Consider the following 18,439-nt stretch of genomic DNA (forward strand, 5'->3'; position numbering starts at 1 on the left):
GAACCAGTTAACATGAGGAGTTTGGATAAGCAGCCTAGAAAAAGCTCAGAATGCTACAAATGAAGCTTCATGGGTGATTCTGGGAGCTCAGGATATCAGAATGCTTTTAGGAAAACAGACAGTAAAAGCTGTGCTCATAAGGTTTCAGGTGGGAACCAGGACTCTACTGGGAACTAGAGGAGAAGCCATTCCTGTTACATTCTGACAAAGAACCAGTCTACATTTTGTCCATGCCCTGAGACTTTGTGTGAAGCCGACTATAAAGGTGATGGACTAGTTTATCCGGTAGAAGAAATTTCCAAGCAGTAAGGCACTGAGGCTGTGGCATAGTTATTGCTGGCTGTTTAAACTGATGTACAGTGAGAAAATTGGGAGCAAAAAGCAGAGTGGAAATATTTGGAAAACTTAGCAGTTTTGCCAGATGAGGAGTGTGCATTTAAAGTTACCTCTAAGGAGGGTGTTGTGCTAAAGATGCTGAAGAGATCCGAACCATTAAAAAGAAAGAAAGAAACCAACTACTTTTGACTGGGATAATAGGAAAGATGCCTTGAGAACATCTCGGGAATTGGAAGAGCCCACTCATGGCAGACTCAGGGCATGAAAGTGTAAGCTCACTTCATGAGACTTTGCTTTGAGAAGAGGGTCCTGGAACAGATGCAAGGTGCACCCATCAGACTTGAGAGCCATGAGCATTTTTGTGATGAAATTTTAGGAAAGGAGAGCATGAATTATTACACTGAATTTACATTATCTATAGATACTAGGATGGTATAACACATACCAGGGGAAGAAGATTCAGGTAGGACTACAGTCTGTACTTGTTGCTTCTGGGTTGACTGAGATTAGTAGTTCAGAAAGTTCATACATAAGCAGGAGATAGTGGCACTTAGGAGTCTGTCTTTGTGGACTTTAAGTCAAGGTTTTGAAACATTCAGGAATGGGTAACAGGCTTTTATTGGCTTCAGCCAATAGCTGTTAATTAGTTAATTTCCTTTATCTCTCCCCCGAAATCCTCTGGCCTGTGTAATTAAATTTAGAAGATATTGAAATTTTATCAATGAAAATAATTATTATTACAAGTAGGATTACTGAGTTCCAGGTGTTGTGGTAGGCCATGTAATCTTGGAAACAACTCCATGATGATATTATTATCTCCATTTTTCAGGTGAGAAAACTGAGCCTTAGAAAGATTCGTGACTTTTCTAAGTGAGATCTGATCTTCATTTATATGCCTATTCTGCTGATTTTAGGGAAATCATATCAAAGTTTGAATTAAAAGATTAACATTTTCAATATATAAAAATATTTTCAACAGCTATACAAATAAAAATTAAACTCTTCCAAAGTTATTTCTGGGAAATATATCTTAAAACACTAATCTGAAGAGCATACACTGATTTAGAAATGAAGCTGGCCTCAGCAGTAATATATTTAACCAAATGATATAGCCAATCATGTGTAAAAGAGGTTTATAACACGGGGGAGAGGTTTATAATGTAGAACTAAAAAAAGCAGGAACTCATGAAAATAACTACCCTACAGTATGATCCTACAGATCATAAAATTGAAAAGAGTGGTATTAAAAAAAAAACTCAAAAGATGATGATAAGTGGAGACTTAAGGAACCAACCACAGCCCCCAAAGTGTTGGGGTGGGGTGGGGAACAAAGTAGGAGACCTCACACTTTCCAATTTTAAAATCTGTGAGATACTGAATAAGGATGAACATACAGATCAATTGAACCAAATGAAGAGCCCAAAAATAAACCTTTGCACTTGCGGTCAATTGATTTTCAATAATGGTGCCAAGAGTATTCAGTGGGTAAAAAATAGTCCTTTAACACATGCTGCTGAACCAACATGCACAAGAACGAGGTGGACCCTCTCCTCACACAGAAACAGAAATCGGCTCAAAATGGATCAACAGCCTAGCCGAAAATGCTGAAGTCTTCGACTCTTAGGGAAAAGTGAGTCAAGTTTCCTGAGCTGGGATCAGTCTGGATTTTTAGATATGACAAAAAAGTCCCAGGCAACCAATGACAAACAAACCCGACATTATCAAGTTTAAAAGCTTTTGCATCTCAAAAGGCACCGTTAAGAAGGAGAAAAAAATTCACAGAATTACAAATCATATATGTAATCAGGGACTTTTATCTAAAATATCTAAAGAACTCTTACTACTCAATAATAAAAACCAACAATCCAATTAAAAAGTCAAAGGATCTGGACTGATATTCTCCAAAGAAGATATTCCAATGGCCAACAAGCCCAGAAAAGATGCTAAACAGGGTTGACCATCAGGGAAATATAAAGCAAACCGCATGAGATGCCACTTCACACCCAGTAGGATGGCTTTAACAAACAGACAGACAGTAACAAGAGTTGGCAAGGGCGTGCAGAAATGGGAATCTTCTGGTGGAAATGGACTCTGGTTCAGCCACTCTGGGAGACATCTGGCAGTGCCTCCCACTGTTAACCCTAGAGTTCTCATTTGACCTAGCAAGTCTGCTCCTGTGTTCCTGAGGGGATGAAAACCTGCACACGAAGGTTCGCAGCAGCATTATTCATAATATCTCCAAGGAGGAAAAAACCGCAATGCACGGTACATGCACTAGATCACTTGAGTCTCTGCAGGATCGGTGAGGGGGTGCTTTATCATTCCCATTGTCCAGAGGAGGCAACTGGGAAGGAGCTTGTTTCAAGTCACGTGGCCGGTGAGATTTTGTATGGGAGCAATAGCTCAAGTTTTTCATGTGGGCTTTGAGGTTGGGGTATTCATCTTATTTTCTGGTTAACAGATGAACAATCAGGAAGGTTAAATGCATTGTTCACAGATACACAGCCTGGAAGCCTCCAGCCAGAGTTCCAGAGCAAGTCTTGGGACTCCTTTATCTCTACCACTAATAGCAGCTCATTGTGAAAGGCTTCAAATGTCACTTAGAAACCTCTTAAATGACAAGTCTCTGAATGCCATGAAAAGCAAATGAGGGCAATTTCAACGCACACAGCAGCTACAGAAACCCCCTAGTCTCCTCCGTCTCCCTCCTACTTGAATGGGGGCAAAATCAGTCATTTTAAGAAGTTTTCCTACACACCAAAGTGCATTCAGTGACATTGGGTAGTTAACTTTTTTAGGTCTCATGATACTTTTCTATCTCTTTCATAGTGAGAATGCATTACTTTGATAAGAGGACAGGTTTAAATTACATTAAAAGGATCTGGAGTGTCCTTTTTAACACCTAGCCTCCATAACTCTATGCCTTTAAATTTTTCCACATCCTGGGCTAATGAGGGTTGAATCTGAAAACTGGCAAGACACATTAGCCGTCCAGATCCTAAATTTAGATTCTAGGGTGAATACTGTGTGTCAAATACGCATGCAGAGAGGAGGCAGGGCAATTTGGCAGGCTGGATCACGTTCCTCTAAGCCAAGTAACAGGCATAAAGGGGCATGAGCTTTATTCCCTCGGCTGTAGAATCAGAGGTTGGGTCCTGATGAGCTTCCTTCAAAACTGAACAGCAACAGATTTTCCGTGAGCATTTTAGCTCCATAAATAACACTCTTGCACTGCAGTATACTGAGGGAGGGAAGAGAGAGGATTCTGGAATCTCTGATCCACCCTGCTACTCTCTTGCTATATTGTTTAACCTCTCTGTGCCTCATTCATAAAATGGAGACCTCAGAGGGTTGTTATGAAGATTCGTTGAGTTGCTACTAGTGCCATGCTCAGGAAAATGATTACCTCATAGTAAGCATGCAATGCCCGGGGAAATTCCTTGTTATTACAGAAAATATGAATAATCAGGAAAAAAGAAACAATTGCCCACATTTCTTTTAGAAAAAAATAGGCAAATATCAACCCATCTATCACCTGCATCACTCTTACTTAGAAATCATCACTATTAGCATTTAGGGTCATTTTCAAACAGATTTTTTTGTCTTTATTCATATATACTATGTGTAAACTAACTTCTTTTGTTTGGAAACAGTTCTGTATACTTGAGATTGACCTTGTCCACAAGGTCAATTGTCCTTGACCTTCAGTGCTTACCAAGCTGAATGATTTGTACAGAAGATCATTCATTCAACCAACAGATATCTCTCGAACATCTCCCGTGCTGGACCCTGTTCCAGGTGCTGAGAACACAGCCATGAACCAACCAGGAAGGACAGGGGAGTTCCTGCAGCCAGAAGCCTGGCGTTCTAATGCAGACCCACAGAAAATAAGCCAAATAAATCCTTAAAATCCTGGGTGACTCAGAAGATCAAAATACTTAAAAATTATTATCACAAAGAGACTTGGTAAGGGCAGGAACACAGCGAACTGTGCACCCTCACAGATGCTCAGTAGGTGCCCAGGGGACATGGAAGGAGTGGGGCTCCCTGCCCCCTGGACGGCCTCACCCCACATCCTTCATGGCAGTGATGGCTGAAGGGCAGCCACATTTCTTTACTCCCCCAAGTCTGTGAGGAGGAGGTAGCACTGATGCTAAGTTCTTGATCCGTCCCCACCCAAAGGAGCGTGTTGGATCCACTTTTGGGATGGGTCAGTGCTTTCTGACTCACCAGCAGATAAGATGTTAGATGGGCACACACAGGGTAGAGGGAGGGGGCAGGCAGAGTGGCCAGGTAGGATTCACGGAGAGGGTGACAGGAAGCATGGAGACACGGGGGGGCAGTCCTTCCCTGTAACTGCTGAATGGCGTGAGCTAGAACTCACATACCGTGCAATCGGCCCGTTTACAGCCACAGTTCAGTGGGCTGGGGCGTATTCTCACACGTGCAACCACTAACACTATCGATTCTCCAATATTACGTCACCTGGCAGAAGCCCTGAACCCTTAGCTGCTGTCCCCTCAGTCCTGCAGCCCCAGCCCTAGGGCAACTGCTCATCCACCTCCTGTGTCTAACCACGTGCCTGCTCTGCACAGTTCATGTCACGACGTGACACAACAGGTGGCCCGTGTGGGGCTTCTTGCGCTTTTGAGGCTCATCTGTGTCGCCCAGGCGTGGCCTTTCATCTCTTCTCGCTGCCGTGTGACCTTCTGAACTCCTGTTGCTCTTTTAAAGAGCATGGACTCCCTGCTCTCCACAGGAAGACGGAAAGGAAGGCTGTGAGAAGGGCAGGGCGGGACTGGATGCAGTGTCCACCCAATGTCCCCGTGACAACGCAGGATATCCAGGAGTGAGCTGATGGACGGTGGGAGCTGTCACTCATCAGCCTGTCCTAGCTGGCGTGGACTAACTGAGCAGGCGGGGCGTGGCTGGAGGAGGGGGGACACAGGTGTGTGCCCTGGGAGGGTGCATCTGCCCTGCAGCCCCTTCCCCTTGCCCTCCTGCTTCCTGGCCACCATGAGTGGGCCCCGCTGCCTGTGCCACACCCTTCCTGAGGCATGACGTTCCGCCTTATCTTGTCCTAGAGCAATGGAGTAGCCGACCAAGGACTCCATCTCTGAAACCGCGAGTTAAACTGAACTTTTCCTCCCCTAAGTTTTAGCCAGGTATTCTGGTCACGGTGATGAACACCGGCTGAGCACAGGTGGTAAGTTCTAGGCTCCCCCAGGTCTGTCACTCCACAGTGTGCGACCTCAGACACACAGCTTCCTGCTCTGAGAGATGGGAGTTTCTTCTCACTCGACTGCTGTCCGATTAGAAATGACAAACGTGAAGTCCTGGCTCGCAGTAGGCCCTCATGATTAGAGCCATGACAGGGACCTGAGCAATGCCATCCCGTGGCTGTGACAAGGCATGACACGGCAGGTGCAATCTCCCACTGCCCTCCCCCTGTCAGTTCCAGCTTTCTTTCAGAAAGTCACCTCTGGGTGTGACAGACCCAAATGTGGTGACAAGAGGGGTTCCCAGTACAGAATATCTTCTTCCCATCTTCTCAAACATGTGGTCAACGTCACAAAAATCTCCTTTCAACATTCCCATCCTTTGCCCCCATGCCCCTGCTCCTGCAGTGCCGGGGATGGGACCCGGTCCTTGCACACGCTAGACAAGTGCTCTGAGCCCCGAGCCGCACCCCTGCCCTCCCCCAGGTTCTCTTAAATTCCCAAATACCCAGTCCACACTTCCTTCTTCTCCCCATCCTACCCAGTTCTCCTCCATTTTACACGTTCACCATCTATTGTTCTTGCCCTCAGTCTTGAGATCAAAGTCCCCAACTCAACACCCACCGCGGGGACAATGGCAGCAGATCATTCTGGGTTGGAGCTGCCCAGCAGGAGGCCTCTTCCTGGAAGGGAAAAGGCCCACAGCAAGCACCAGGAGACACTCTGTCTTACTGTCATAGACATTTCCTGTTCACCCCTTCCATTTGCCAAAGCCGCAGGCAAGGCCCGCCAAGTTAGTACACTGCAGAGTTGGGCCATGAATTCACATCCCTGGATTTTTATCCAAATGAAATTGCATTGGTGAGAAAAGTCACACAAAGGAAGAGTTTGAATCCAAAGCTACTACTGGGATCCTGTAGTTAATCCACAGAATTAGGGTTTGGCTAAAGTGGTTACGACGTTCTCCACTAAGAACAAACCCACATAATCACTTCTCTGGTCTCTGACCTGACCCAGCCTTGAGAACCACTGCCATCGGTCAATTATCTGGAATAAAAATGTTCTTTTTGCGGACATCTTGAAAATGTTACTAAAACCAAACACCAATGGTTGACCATTCACTTTGTGCTGGCCACCTGTTTACTGCCACACCTGGCTGTCTTATCTCAGGAGCCCTTTGGGACAGGTCCTAATTGTCCCCAGGTAACAGGGGAGAAAACAGTCTTAAGAGGAGGAGGAACTTGCCTGTGGCCTCTCTGGTGAGAAGAGGCAGGACCCAGGTTCTGGCAGCTCCCAAATCCAATATGCTTAATCGTAACTCATATTAATCGTATGTTGAACAATTTGCCTAATAATAATAATAGTTTCCTTTTGTTGATCATGTATTATGAGCCAGGTGCTATTCCAGTTAATTTAATTCTCATAGAAACCCTACTCAGGACTGGCCATGTGGCTCAGTGGAAGAGTGCTTGACTCACACCAGTGAGATCCTGGTTCAACCCCCAGTGCTGCAAACAAACAAAACACCTACTGGGTGGTTACTAATGTTAGTGCTGCCATTTCTTGCTATACAGTCACAGAAAGATTAAGCCACCTGCTCAAGGTTGCCCAGTTGAGAAATAGGGAACTTACTCCAGCCTGGTCATGACCCTTCCAGAGGTTTTTAGATTCATCTAGATCTTACAATAACCTTCTGCATCAGCATAATTACAAAGAATAATGCTAAACAGATAGATGACAGAATGAAGCTAATGAGGTTGGGAGTGCTCGTTTACATAAACTTACATTCAGCATCTTGAACTTTGGGAGCAAACCATTAAGAAAGGAAATCATCTTCTATTTACTTTTTTTTTTAAGAGATGTTGCCCAGGCTGTCCTTGAACTCCTGGACTCAAGTAATCTCTGTGTCCACCTCCTGAGTAGCTGGGACTACAGATATGTGCTATAGAGTCCTGCTTATGTTACTTTCTAACCTCATCAGAACAGTCTAGATCTGCAAGCATTTCAATAGAAGCCCTGTTCTAGCTGGACAGAACTTCTGCAAGTTTTAAATGAAAAGATACATGTGAAAGTTGATGTCATCCAAACACCCCCACGTGCTGGGTGAGTCTTAGAAATAGAATTGATGGAAGTAATACCAAGTCATGAACTCACTAGATATATCCTGGTCAAATTTTTAATTCTTCCATGGGTTAAAAAGGAGAAGGAACTAAGGTTTGAGGAGACAAGAAAGAAAAAGGTTTAAATGAAAATGACAGATTATAGATATATTTCTTCTTCAACAGCAACGGTGTTATCAAAACAATGACCTCATTTAGAATCACGACAAGGCATAATAATTCTTATTTTACGAGGAGGGAAAATGAAACATAATGATTACATGACCCAGCAGAAGTCTCCCAGTGGGTTGGGGGCATTAAGTACAAATTGACGCAACATTTTTTACCATAATTTGGTGATTGCTGTCTAAATTTAGACATGTCTAAATACATGAATGTCCTTTGACAGAGTAATTCCACTTCTAAGAGCTTGTCCCATAGAAATATTTCTATAAGTAACAAGAACATGCTTACAAAAGTGCTTCCGGAGCATTGTTCATGATTCAAGCCAAACATCCATTCACAGGGATTGGTTAAAAGTATGGTACAGGCCTGTCATTCTTCTGGAGCCACTAAAAATAATGAGATAGACCTGTATGTATTGGTATGAAAAGATGTCCATGATATGTTGTCAGCTGAAGAAAAAAGCAAGTTAACGTACAATAACCATAATATAAATATATTATATAATATAAATATATGTGCTTATACATGTTTATATGCTGATAGCAGGTGACACTACAGGCTGACACACTCAACAGTGGCTGCCTCACTGGAGGTTGGACCTTTCTTGCTGCATGAGAGCTTCTGTTTATCCTCACAAAGGGTCTCAGCTAATACCAGAACCAGCTCCTGAGCCACAGCCTAGGACACTCCCCGCACTGGGTCCCCTTGGGTGGCAAAGCCCTTCTCTGTTCCTCATCTGTGAGGCTGGATGCAGATAAGAATGTCCTCCCCCTTTGTTCACTTGACCTTGCCTTCCTGCTCCAATGAACACATCTCCCCAAAATGTAAGGTATAGATCCTGCAGCCTTCAGGTGAGGGACTCGGCCTCCCCCACCTGGAGCCTCCCCTGTACCCTGGCCTGCAGTCATTTCAACACCCACGCACGGTGGGAAGTGTGCCAGAAGCTGCTGCTGTCCAGCTGGGGGCTGGCAGGTCTCCAGATGGGAGGCTCTTCCCTGGGCACTTGGGTCCCTGGGTGGCCCTTAGCTCCTTGGCATCAGGCAGATCTGTGTTCAAATCCCTGGTCTCTGGCGCTATGAGCTGTGTGACCTTGAGCAAGTCTTATATTCTCCCAGCCCCAGTTTCTGCACCTCAGTGTGAAGGTGGCATCTCTCTGAGAGCAGTTCTGAGCATCACACTGAAACATGGAGTACTAGGCACAGCATGTACTGAGGCAGGTACGTGCTCCATCAATCACAATCACGCCTTTGTAACAGGTCTTCTCTGCTCTCAGAGACGTACCTGGGAACAGCATAGGAACTAAGTCCTGGCAGCATCCTCAAGGCACAAGTAGGTGGTGTGGCCAAGATGAGGAGCTTATTTATTTTAATATTTTTATGGTGCTGGGGCTTGAACCCAGGGCCTCGTGCATGCTAGACAAACCCTCTACCACTGAGCTGCATCCCCAGCTCAAGAACGTCCCTTAATCCACCGGCAAATCCTAATAGCTGGGACTGCCATCCAATCTAAGTTTAAAATAGGGAAAACAAATCTCTCTGGTTTCTATCCCTTGCTTAGGCTCCCATCTCTTCCCCCTAGATGGGAGACACTGAAGCATGGTGTAATGTGCTACCCCCGTCCTCTCTATGGCTGAAAAACCAGGTTTCAGTTCCTAGGAAGCGGTGCCAAACAGCAGTGCTGTTTCCTTTATTGTTGTGGCTTCTAGGAAACTAAGGGCCATATTTCTGTTTATTGTAAGAACATTTTTGACGCCATTATTCACATTGCATAACGTGTTAGGGATGGGCCCAGTACTTCCTCAACCAGTGGCTTGTCATTTTTTCTTATAGGTACTGAATTATGTAACAGGTTGTGTTTCCTCTTTGCCTTGTCTCTTCTAAGAAACCTCTGTGTTGGCCAGAGGGTACAAATCTTCAGTCATAAGAGAAATTAATTCTGTGAATCTAAAGCAGATCATAGCAACTATAGTTAATACTGGATTGTTTACTCAAAATTTGATAAGAGAGCAGATTGTAAGTGTTCTCACCCCCCCACACCCACACCCACACCTGCACTCACACACTCACCCTCAAACGAATGGTGATGGATGCATTAATTAATTTGGTTGTGGTAATGATTATGCAATATATGCACATTAATTAAATCATCACATTGTACACTTTGAACATACACAATTGAACATAAAACAATTTTTGTTTGTCAGTTAAATATTTAAAAATTTTAGAAAATCTCTAGCAAGCATAGTCCTTGAAGCGAATATTTTACTAATTGCAGTTAGTGGTTTTCCTTGTTCCCAAATATTACTTTTTCCTTGACTCAATTGCTGTATTTACTTAAAAATCTTATATTTTATGTGTTTCTGTAACTATTACAAATCTCTGAAGTAGGGAATAAACAGTTAAGGAAATAAAAAGTAAATAATCAATTTCCTTTGACAGGTAAGTAATCAATTTCCCTGCCACCATTTCCTAAAAAAAATCAAGTGATAAAGTAATGATTATTTGTAACCCGGCACGGTGGTGCAGGCCTGTAAGCCCAGAGAACTGGGAGGCTAAGGCAAGAGGATCCCAAGTCCAAGGTCAGCCTCGGCAATTTAGTGAGACCTGTCTCAAAAATAAAAATCAAAAGGGCTGGGGATGTAGCTCAGTGATAGAGCACCCCTGGGGTTCAACCCAGAGAAATAAAGAAAGAAAAAAGATTATTTGTATATATATATATATAAAAATACACATACAGTGTTAAGAAATTTATCTAATGGGGGGGTATGTGTATAATATAATCTGATTTTATAGGAAATTTTTTTTATGGTTTCCTTCTCTCTGCTCAAAATGAGATTCCCAAATAAAATGTGGATATTCAATTACAAAGCACATTTAAAAACACTCACTGACTATATGAAGCTAAAATATGCTATTCTTCAAGACAGGATTTTTACATCTCAAAAATGACTTAGGCATCTTCTTTTGAGTTGCACTGGCTGAAATTCTTAACACACACATTTAAAAATAATCCCCACATCTGTCCCAATGGATAGAGACTGGAGGATAATTTCACACCATTTCTGTCCCAGAAGAGAACTCTGCTGGGGACGGTGGCTCTGACTTGGTGTAACATGAGATGGGTTATATATGACCATGATCTACCCAACAGCTGACACAGCTCTCCCTAGACCTCCTGTCTGCCCTGAGGTGCTCCAAGAAATGAACTTGGCAAAATTTATTCACGTTCTAAATACCAACGACAATATGGGTCATAGAGTGATGTGTCTGCTGGATATGTACATAGACGAAGCTCTTATTTTTAAAAAATAAAGTTGAATTTCATTTGCAGTGGCTCTACTATGTTTTGTTGCAGGTCTGAAGAAGAGCTAGCCTGGGCTTAACGTCACTTTCAAATTGCTGCATTTGTGGTGTCATCGTCATTGCAATGTCACCTTGGCTAGGGACATATATTTTTTGCAGTGCTGAGGAGGAGCCCAGGGCCTTATGCTTGCAAGGTAAATGCTGTACCTCTAGCAGTATCCCCAACCCTAGGGACATAAATTTTCTAACCCTCCCCCACCCAGATTCATGAGATTGAAAATGGGAAGTCACTCAGGTGCATGATATCATAACCGGATTCCGCTTGGAGATAACATGGAGGAAACAGAGGGTTCTATCTCACCTGGTGAGCTGCAGGTTGCATCCTGCTCCTTGTGATTCAGCCCCTACTGGGAAGCCTCAAAAAAGAATCCTGGCACACAATGATAATTTAGACATACCATGTCCTGCTCAAGAAGATTCTAGAAGTTTGGGTCTGATGATAGAAACCAAGAGAGTGGCTTGTGGGGCTGGCGTGTAGCTGAGAGGTAGAGCACTTGACTAGCATGAGTGAGGTTCCGGGTTGGATCCCCAGCACCACAGAAGGAACACAAAGAGAACCTGTCTCTGCTTTTCCCCTCAGAGATGTGTTAGAACACTGGACAGAGAAAGCGAAGACCAGGGCCTAGCCCCAGGCCCCACTGCTGTGTGACGGTGAGAAACTTCTCAACCCTTCTGGGTCTCTGTCTCTGTCTCTGTCTCTGTCTCTCTCTCTCTTTCTCCCAATACTGGGGATAGAACCCAGGAACACTTTACCACTGGGTTCTACATTCCCAGCATTCCCCCCCACACCCACACACTTCTTAATCAGACAGGCAATTTAGCTAGGGCTGGACTTAAACTTGCAATCCTCCTGCTGAGACTCTACTTATAAAATGAAGCCCAGAGCTTCATACCCCAGATATGTCTGTACAGACCATCTGCCCAGGACCAGGCTTGGTGCAAGGCAACATGACGAATGAGATAAACATAGACTCAAATGGAACCGCATGGAGCTCAGAGTGTATCAGAGGAAACCAACACACAATTGTTAAATGCACAATATTTCGATTGTGATGATAACTGACACTGATGGGGACTATGTATCAGGATTAAAGATGATCCTTGGAATCCTACAACAACTATGTGAGACAGACAGGTCCTATTATGAGAGCCATTTTATATGTGGAAAAATGGAGGCTTAATGAAGTTGACTAGGTCAGGGTCGCATGGAAAGAAGTGGTAGTTTGGATTTCAAGGGCAACTTGTACTTCCCCCCGCCCCCAAGTACTGGGGATGGAACCCAGGGCCTTGCACACGCTAGAGAAGCGCTCTACCACTGAGCTCTGTCTCCAGCTCCCCATTTCCTCTCAAGTGATCACAGACCTGGAGACGACCTTTAGAATTGGCCATTTCACAAAAGGGCGTCTACCCCTGTTCCACACTGGGGCTTTTTCTGAAGACCCCTATTGTTCAGAAAGCACTGCTCCTGAAGCCCTGGGAAGGCCACAGGCAGACAGCAGCAGGTGGCCAGATTTGGCTGCTTCCACTCTGCCCTCCTGGTGGCCCGTAACGCCATTCAATCTGCTCTGCTCTCCCGGCTCCATAGCAAGCCAAGTCAACCCACAGCAAATCAACTCCAAAGAATATGGAAAAATAGCAATAAATAGACACTGTACTTCCCTTGACCTTTAAACTGATTATAGCCCTGATTGCCTTCCAGTTCTGAAGTATAATGAAGTGGCAGTTGTGCATGGGAGAGTGGCCTGGGCTGAGCCAGCGGTGGTCAGAGCCCAAGCTGCTGCTCTGAGGGATCCCCAATGGGATGTGCTCCTACTCTGCAGCCGTTTCTGGGTATTGACTCATTTAAGCCTCACAGTTCCGTTCATGAATCCCATTTTTACTTATGCTCACTTTGGGCCAGGTGCTATGCCAGGGGATGAGACAGGCAAACCGGATCTTTTTCTCATGGAGCCTACATTCTTATGGGGAAGACACAAAACTGCCAGATAAACAAAACCCAGATGCCCAGTCAAGCATCAGCTGGACTTGCCTTGTTGCTCAGAGCTGAGAACTGGACGCCTAGAGGACTCCATGTTTTTGTCGCCTACCCCCCACAATATGGTGATCACACCAGGGGGGACTCTACACTGAGCTACATCTTCAGCCCTTTGTATTTTATTTTTTTTGAGACAAGGTCTTCCTAAGTTTCCCAGACTGACCTTGATCTTTTGATCTTCCTGCCTCAGCCTTCTGTGTGTGCACCAACACATCTGCCTCTGGACTCCATGTTTTAAAAGAGCACAAAATAATTGGGGATCCTGCACCTCCTTAGGGTCTCCACCCTGGCTGAACGTCAGCACCGGGGAAGATCAACACTCAACACTGATGCAGCAATGATGTCAGGATCTCTGGACGTGAGGCACTGGAATTTTTTTTTTTTCACTTAAAAGCTCAAAATAATCGTGAATTCACAAAAGAGTTGCAATAATTGTACAAAAAAACTCCTAGATGCACCAATTTTTTTGTATTTCACCATATTTACGTTGACATTTTCTATGTGTATAGGCACATGTGCTTGTGTAGTACACATTATCTGTTTCTGAATTACTTAAGACCAATCTGCCTATCATGTCCTTTGACCCCTAAAACCTTCAGCATGTATCTTAAGCAAGAGCTGAGGCCTGGGGACGTAGATCAATGGTAGAGTGCTGGCCTAGCAGGGGCAAGGCCCTGGGTTCAATCCTCAGCACTGCAAGAAAACAAATAAATAAGGCAATTTCTTACTTGATCTGAGTTCACTGATCAAAATCAGGAAAGTTAGTACTGTTACTTATTAGCTAATATGAAGCCTGAATCTCAGGTTTAATGTCCTTTATCAATTTTTTTCCCTGGCCAGGACCCAGTCTGGGGTGGTGCACAGCATTCGCCTGCCCTGTCTCTTTGGTCTCCTCTCCTCTTGACTTTGGCATTTTTTGAAGAATCAGTTATTTTATAACATGTCCTTCAATGTGCGTCTCTTTCCTCATTATCACATTCAAGCTATGGATTCTGGACAGGAGTAGCGCATAAGAAATGTGTCCTCTGCACTTCTTATCAGGAGACGCACGAAGTCGGCTTGTCCCTTTCCTGGTGCCTTTACTTTTGAGCATGAGGCCACTCTGAGGGGTAGCTATCTTTCCTTTGCCATCCTGAAGAGGTCTGGCTATTGGGAAAGGAGACCCCAAGAGAAAAAGGCTGGGAGTGGACTGGGGTCAGGTGGTGGTAGAAGAGGGGGAGTCAGGGCAGGTCCTCACAAGGGGGTCTCTGCAGCCTGCTGTTTCCCCTGAGGGAAAACCCAAATGAAACACGCCAAGTCAGAGAGCCCACACAGGGGGGCCTGTCCACAGGTCACGGGTGGCCAAGTGGGCTTGGCTGAAGCAGTGGCAGTCAAGAGATGATGGCAATAGAAAGTGTCCTTTTGTATCTCCCTCTTTCCCACCCAGACCCACAGGAGGGAAGAGACTCAGAAGAGGAGGGGACAGAGGCACAAAGACCAGACAACCCTCTTCCTGTACCCAAGCCCATGGGGGGGGGAGGGGCAGAGGGGCTGGGTGAGCATTAAGGTGGGGTTGAGACTGAGATTTTAAGACTAGACTTTGTGAAATCAGAGCATACAGAAAAGACAAGGAACAACCCGCCCCTAACATGCCATGAAAGAAGGGGACTTCGGAGAGAAGAGCTGAAGGCAGTTCTGGGGCGAAAACAAAACTTGTCTAGATCACCCCCTCTTGAGAGCTCCAATAAACTGATTCCTGCCCCTGGCCCTTAGTAGGGTACCTAGGGCGTCCTCTCTGAGGACATGCGTCCCTGTGTAAAGGATGAGGAGAAGCTCGGAAGGCTGACAGAGCAGGATAGGAAGGGGAACCGTGAAGCCCCAGGTAAGGAGGCATGGCATTTTCTAAGAACTAAAAAGAGACCGGCTGGGCACAGTGGCGCGCGCCTGCCATCCCAGCCACTTGGAAGGCTGAGGCAGGGGTATGGTATCGTGAGTTCAAGGCCAGCCTCAGCCAAAGTGAGGTGCTGAGCAGCTCAGTGAGACCCTGTCTCTAAATAAAATACAAAATAGGGCTGGGGGTGGGGCTCAGTGGTCCAGGGCCCCTGGGTTCAATCCCTGGTATCAAAAGAGAGAGAGAGAGAGAGAGAGAGAGATTGGGGGTTGCAGCCCTCTGAGGCCGGTATGAGTACAGGGTCGTCTGGGACACTTAGAGGACCAAAGTTTGCATGCCTTGTAGTCCACTGAGCTATGGATGACTATTTGCCCACGGTTTTCATATTTGTAAAGTACTACATGGTTATTTAAAAGACTCCAATACTGTACTTCCTTCCCTCTGGTCCAAATTTCCAAAGATAACTATCATTGGTTTTCTTCCAAACTGCTCAGACATCTGTTTTTCATGTGTATATCTTCTATTTGAATAAAAAATTGTAGCTCAAAAATTTTTTTTCCATTTGCAAATATATCATGAATCTCCTTCCACATCACTGGTTAGCTATACCATGGAGTGCTAAACATCGTGACCTCCTCTCTGGCTGATAACCAGAATGATATTCAGAGTATATTAAATGAAAAAGAAGACCATATAACAGAATTTATACATAATCTAATTTTTAATAAAACATGACTAAATATTTATTTGTATTTTTGATACTGGAAAGAGTAATTTAGCAGGATGAACACTAAAACATTAGTTTTAATGGGGTTTCTGGGCCTTACCTCCTTTTCTGGCTACTGCTTTCTTAATTTCCCTACTGTGGATATGTAGCAACTTAAAGTTTAAAATTTTTTTAAAAACTTTAAAGGGAAATGGTGACCCTGGTAGAAAAGAAGTATAATGGGGTTCTACAGAGAAACAGTGCCAATAGGAAATTATAGATTATATACATACAAAGAAAGAAAGAAAGAAAGGGAATTAAGGAATCTTAGCTATAAGGAAGAGATTTACTATAAGGCGTAGGCTCACAGGAATACGGAGATTGGAGAGCCCCACCATCGGCCTTCCTCAAGCGGGAGATCTAGGGAAGCTGGGCTGTGCCTCAAAGGTTTGGCACCTGGAAAGCCCACGGTGTAGAGTCCAGCTCAGGTCTGAAGGCCTAAGAACTAGGAGTATCAGGGGCAGGAAAAAGCCAACGTCCCAGCTCAAACTGGCACAGTGAATTCAGCCTTCCTCACCTTTTGCTCTGTCAGGCCCTCAACAGATTGAATGATGCCCACTATTATGGTCTGGACATGAGTGTCCTCCAAAAGCTCATGCATGAGACAATGCAAGAAGGTTTGCAGGGGAAAGAATTGTGTACTAGTCAGTAAATCAGTCCCCAAACAGGGATTAAGCTGTAAATGAAGACAGAATGTGGCTTGAGGATGTGGTCAATGGGGGTGTGCTTTATGGGTACATAAGTTGTCCCTGGACAGTGGATTCTGGGCTCGCACTCACTCTCTCTCTCTCTCTCTCTCTCTCTCTCTCTCTCTCCCCCTCTCCCTCTCCCTCTCCCTCTCTCTCATTGGTGGTCATGTCCTGAGCTGCTTTCTTCCACCACAACCTTCTTCCATGATATTCTGCCTCACCTTGATTCCCGAGGAATGGAGGCGGCTGTCTACGGACTGAGACCTCTGAAACCGTGAGCCTCCACATAATCTTTTCCTCCTTAAAGTTGTTCTTGTCGGGTCTTTGGCCACAACAGCAAAAGCTGACTAAAACGCCCCCCACATTTGGAAATGAAGCCATCTGCTCTGTTCAGCTCACCAACTCAAATCCCAATTCTAGAAGCATCCTCACAGATGTACCCCAGAAATAATTTTACCAGCTATCTGAACATCCCACGGCCCAGCCAAGTTGACACTTAAGACTAACCATCACAAAAAGGGAGAAGACAGGTACAAAATACCACTTAAGTTCAGGCACACAATCAAAAATTTAAAAGAATGAATGGTTGCAGATATGCTGTTTCTAAAATAATGGTTTCTTTTGTTTTTTTGTTTCATCTTGTTTTGTTTTGTTCGTTTTTTATGTCTTGTAGCTTAAAAACTAAAAACCCGAAAATACAAGGTGACACCAAGGTCACCCCTGAAGGAAGAAAATGACCATGTAAATAATCTCAACTCTGTCATTCCAGGGCAGAATCTTAAGATGTAGTCCCTTGGCCCTGTACAAATTGAGTTCTGTGTAGACACGAGGTCCTCATAACGCCTCAGGGGCTTCCTTCTTGAGCTCAGAAGAAGGATCAGGCTTTTCCTGAAGACACTGAGGACAGTGAGCCAAGCTACTGACCTTTGCGCTCCTGTTTCATCCAGAATATTCTCACTCGATGGCGAATGTACTTGTCCTCCCGTAGCTTCTTCTGCCAGGTACGCAGTTCTTGAACCTCAGGATCACAGCGAACCTGGAAAAGCCCCAGAAAGCTTCAGTCCCTTTTCGGTGTACTTCTGTGCATTACTAGTTTATTAACCCTGTGTAGAAAAGCCTTTATTCATCAATTAGAGATATTTTTTACATAAGGGTTCATTCCTGCCCTGTCCCCAGCACTGGGGGTTGGACCAGGGTGCTCTACCACTGAGCCACATCCCCAGCCCTTCTTCTTTTTGTTTTGTTTTGAGACAGGGTCTCCATAAGTTGCCCAGGCTGGCCTCGAACTTGCAATCCTCCTTCCTCGGGCTCTTGAGTTGCTGGGGTTACAGGTGTGTGCTGCAGTGCCTGACTGGACACACTTTTGACTCTCAAGGAATCATTGCTCTAACTGCATTATCTACATTCCCAAAGCTCACGTTTGAACATAAATGAGGTTTTATGAATATTTGTTATAGTAATGGTAGGTTGGGTGCATTCTAGATCTATGTTATCCCCTAGAAATACAATGTAGTCAACATGTTTAAATTTCCTGTCTCATTTTTTTAAAAAATGAGATTATTTTTTAAGAATATGTTTTATTTAACCTAAAATATCCAAAAGTTTGCCATTCATTTCAGCCATTCAATTTATATTGATGTAATCAATATAAAATTGAGATATTTCACTTTCTGTTTTCCATGCTAAATATTCAGCATATGGTGCATTTTTGCACATACAGTGAATCTGTCTGGATAAGTGCTCGGTAGCCTCATGAAGCTGGGGCCTACTGTACTGGATAGCACAGTTCTAGATTGATCTCTGTAAGTAGATTAACCCCAGCTCCATCCACTTTACACCAGGTGACTGAGTATCTACTTCATGCTAGGCCTGAGAAG

General features: G+C 44.5%; 1 protein-coding gene across 2 annotated transcripts in view; it reads right to left on the minus strand.

Annotated features, from left to right (window-relative positions):
* The window catches only part of Iqck (IQ motif containing K), a 117,873-nt gene that overhangs the window by 12,607 nt on the left and 86,827 nt on the right, over positions 1 to 18,439 (minus strand). For both annotated transcript variants that reach the window (XM_058575703.1, XM_046434655.2), the window contains one exon: positions 17,487 to 17,598. In XM_058575703.1, coding sequence (XP_058431686.1) covers positions 17,487 to 17,598 — 112 coding nt within the window. The remainder of the gene's footprint in view (positions 1 to 17,486; positions 17,599 to 18,439) is intronic.

This window comes from Marmota monax, unplaced genomic scaffold, assembly GCF_021218885.2.
Source record: "Marmota monax isolate L192 unplaced genomic scaffold, Marmota_monax_Labrador192_F-V1.1 WCK01_AAM20220418_F8-fsc00035, whole genome shotgun sequence".
Taxonomy (NCBI): domain Eukaryota; kingdom Metazoa; phylum Chordata; class Mammalia; order Rodentia; family Sciuridae; genus Marmota; species Marmota monax.